The sequence below is a fragment of the Terrapene carolina genome, unplaced genomic scaffold (assembly GCF_002925995.2).
Source record: "Terrapene carolina triunguis isolate 2854851 unplaced genomic scaffold, T_m_triunguis-2.0 Scaffold66, whole genome shotgun sequence".
Taxonomy (NCBI): Eukaryota; Metazoa; Chordata; order Testudines; family Emydidae; genus Terrapene; species Terrapene triunguis.
Window position 1 is genome coordinate 91,999,401 of NW_020664417.1, and position 2,894 is coordinate 92,002,294.

General features: G+C 41.4%; 1 gene segment (V, D, J or C); it reads right to left on the minus strand.

The window, feature by feature from the left end:
* Positions 1 to 260: 260 nt before the first annotated feature.
* LOC113406029 lies at positions 261 to 2,485 on the minus strand. The segment is given in 2 exon segments: positions 261 to 646; positions 2,437 to 2,485. Coding segments are annotated over 2 exon segments (435 nt in total).
* Positions 2,486 to 2,894: the final 409 nt, after the last annotated feature.

Genomic DNA, 2,894 nt, shown 5'->3' on the forward strand with positions numbered 1-2,894 from the left:
AAGACGTGTGCACAAAGGAAAAATATTGTTCATTTTACAAACAATTCAGTAGAAATTATTTTGGGAGGCCATCGGGTTCTAGTTAACGTGACTGTGTGATATTGGGATTGGCTGGTGTACCTCGATTACTTCCTGTACAGTGCCTGCCCCTGCTAATTCAGAAAACGATTTCAGAGGAATAAATCCAATAATCGGAAAGTCCAATGGGAGGCTTCCGCTGTAGGGATGATTCTCATTAGAAACTTTGCACATGCATTCGTTTAGAAACAACTGCAGATGTTTCCTTCTGCTTCATGCCAAGAAGGCTGCAGCACTAATGAGGTTTTTGCATTGAGTTGTATCACTGTGAACGGGGTTGTATAGTCCTGCTGACAGTAATATTCACCTTCATCATCAGCCTGCACCCCACTAATGGTGAATGTGAAGTCAGTGCCGCTGTATCGACCACTGAATCGATCGGGGACCCCAGTGAAACGGTTGGTGGCATGATAAATGAGGAGCTTCGGAACCTCTCCTGGTCTGAATCGATATAGGTCCATTTCATTGCTAATGGAGCTGGATGCCTTGCACTGAATGGTGACCGTTTCTCCTGGAAGCACCGTCACAGAAGCAGGTGTCTGAGTGATAACAATCTGCCCACTGGATTCTAGGAAAAGAGAAATAAAAACCCTTTCCCTGAATCTCTTATCAAAACAAGTGGCAAGAAGTTCAATGAATGAAGAGAGCTGTGTTACCTACCTCCAAACACAGAGAACAGCAGCCAGAGCAAATGCATTTGTAAAATCATGTTCCTTCTAGATCAGTTTCTTTGACACTAATCGTTAAACTGCAGCACTGGTTTATTACCACTGGGAAGAATTTTAGAATTTATTAACTGTCACGTATGGAAAGATATGTAAATCAGATACTGGGCTAAATTATATTCAATAGCTTCCTGTGTGCTTCGGGGCTTTATTATCAGGAGGAAACAGCTGACTGTCGATCTGTCTCATTAAGCATGAGAAATGTTAACAGGAGATGTGTGTGCACAGTCCTAGTTAAATGGAAATAATGCAGCGGATTTAGTGACTCTAGCTCTTTAAGACTAGAACACTCTGAGAAATCTAGAGCTGTTTACTGGAATTTTCTAACGTATATACAATAAGAATAGATTAATTGTTAGTGATTTCCTATAATTTGCTTGCTTTAGTTAGTAAAATAAAAATTACAGGTTCTGATGATTTACGTTGCCCAGGAGAATGAAATGATTGTGAAATGAGTAGAATTTGCCCAAGGTCCCACGGCAGATCTGCAGTAGAGCCAGGAAGAGAATTCAAGACTCCCTAATCCAGGACAGAGACTTCTACACACCTGTTGTTTGTGTACAAGTCATTTTACTCAGGCAGTTTGATATAGAGATAAATATATCTTTATGGTCAGTCGGACGTGATCAGATAACATGGTGCTGGGTGCCAGGTGAGAACATGTATGTGGCTAGAGTCCGATTATTGGTTATTATTTTTACAACACTCCAGTGTATGCTAGGAACTTTACAGAATAGATAGAAAGACCTGGGTCTGGACCAGGAGAGCATACAGTTTAGCATGGGAAAGATCCATGGGTCTTTGTACATGAGAAAGAGATGCTTTATCTTCAAAGGACCCGATCCTGCAGTCCTGACTCAGGCAAATTCACATTGTTTTGAAGAAGTGTTTTGCCTCTGTCAAGAAGCTGGGATTTGCAATGATCAAAGGTGTTAAAAAGTTAGCAAACTCTGAAAGGGCCTTGCTATAGCCACCCACCCCACATATCTATCCCACCCTCATTTTATATCAAGAGTTCTATGATCACAAACTTTCCATTTGTAGTTTCACATTCTCTCTGCTTAGGGAAGTACTTCCTTTATGTTAGTGCCTGGGAGCACAGTCCCTTTGTGGTTGTATTCTGGACTCACACTGATTCCAAAGAGTTTTGGATCAGGGCCTTAGGCTGGATTTTAAATGCTTTTCAGTTTGTGAGCATAAATAAAGCGAGAGCCAGGACAGTAGAATATTCAAGTTTATTCCTACCTCTACATACACTGTCTCAGCAAGCACTTCTTGAAAGTACCGTTCTTTGAGTTCCTAGACATATTGGGTAATTTGTTCCACTGCTCCGGCTGGGTCAGATGTGATGGAGATATAGCGCTGGGTGGCATCAGCATTCTGAATGTGCTCCTTAGTTACCTCCATTGAAGTCAATGGCAAAACTCCCACTGACTTCAAAAGAGCCAGGGATTCACAAAGGGGACACTGACAGGGATTCTGCAGTCTGAGTTATCACAGTCTGCCCACAGGAGCCTAGCTAGATAGAGTGAATGGAGAAATACAGAGAAAAAATGTGGGCATAAGCTACTAAACTCAATCTTAGATCTTAGAACCAGTTTTCATTTGAATGACTGAGAAGCATTTTCCTTACTCTGAGCCCAGAGAAGCAGTAACCAGAGACAGTGAGTGAGAACTGTCATCTTGGAGGTCTTCACTGATAGATCCTAGAGAAAAGAACAGGAGTACTTGTGGCACCTTAGAGACTAACAAATTTATTTGAGCATAAGCTTTCATGGGCTAAAACCCACTTCATCGGATGCATGCAGTGGAAAATACAGTAGGAAGATATATATATATATATAGAGAGAGAGAGAGAGAGACAGACAGAGAACATGAAACAATGGGTGTTACCATACACACTATAATGAGAGTGATCAGTTAAGGTGAGCTATTACCAGCAGGAGAAGTGACTCTAACCTGGAAAGAGAACTGTTTATAGCTGCCCAGCACAATAGAGGAATGTCAGGTGCTCTGTAAATATGCAAATGGATATGGATCCATATGATACCCAGTCTCTGTATTTCACAGCACATATCACCTTACATCTTA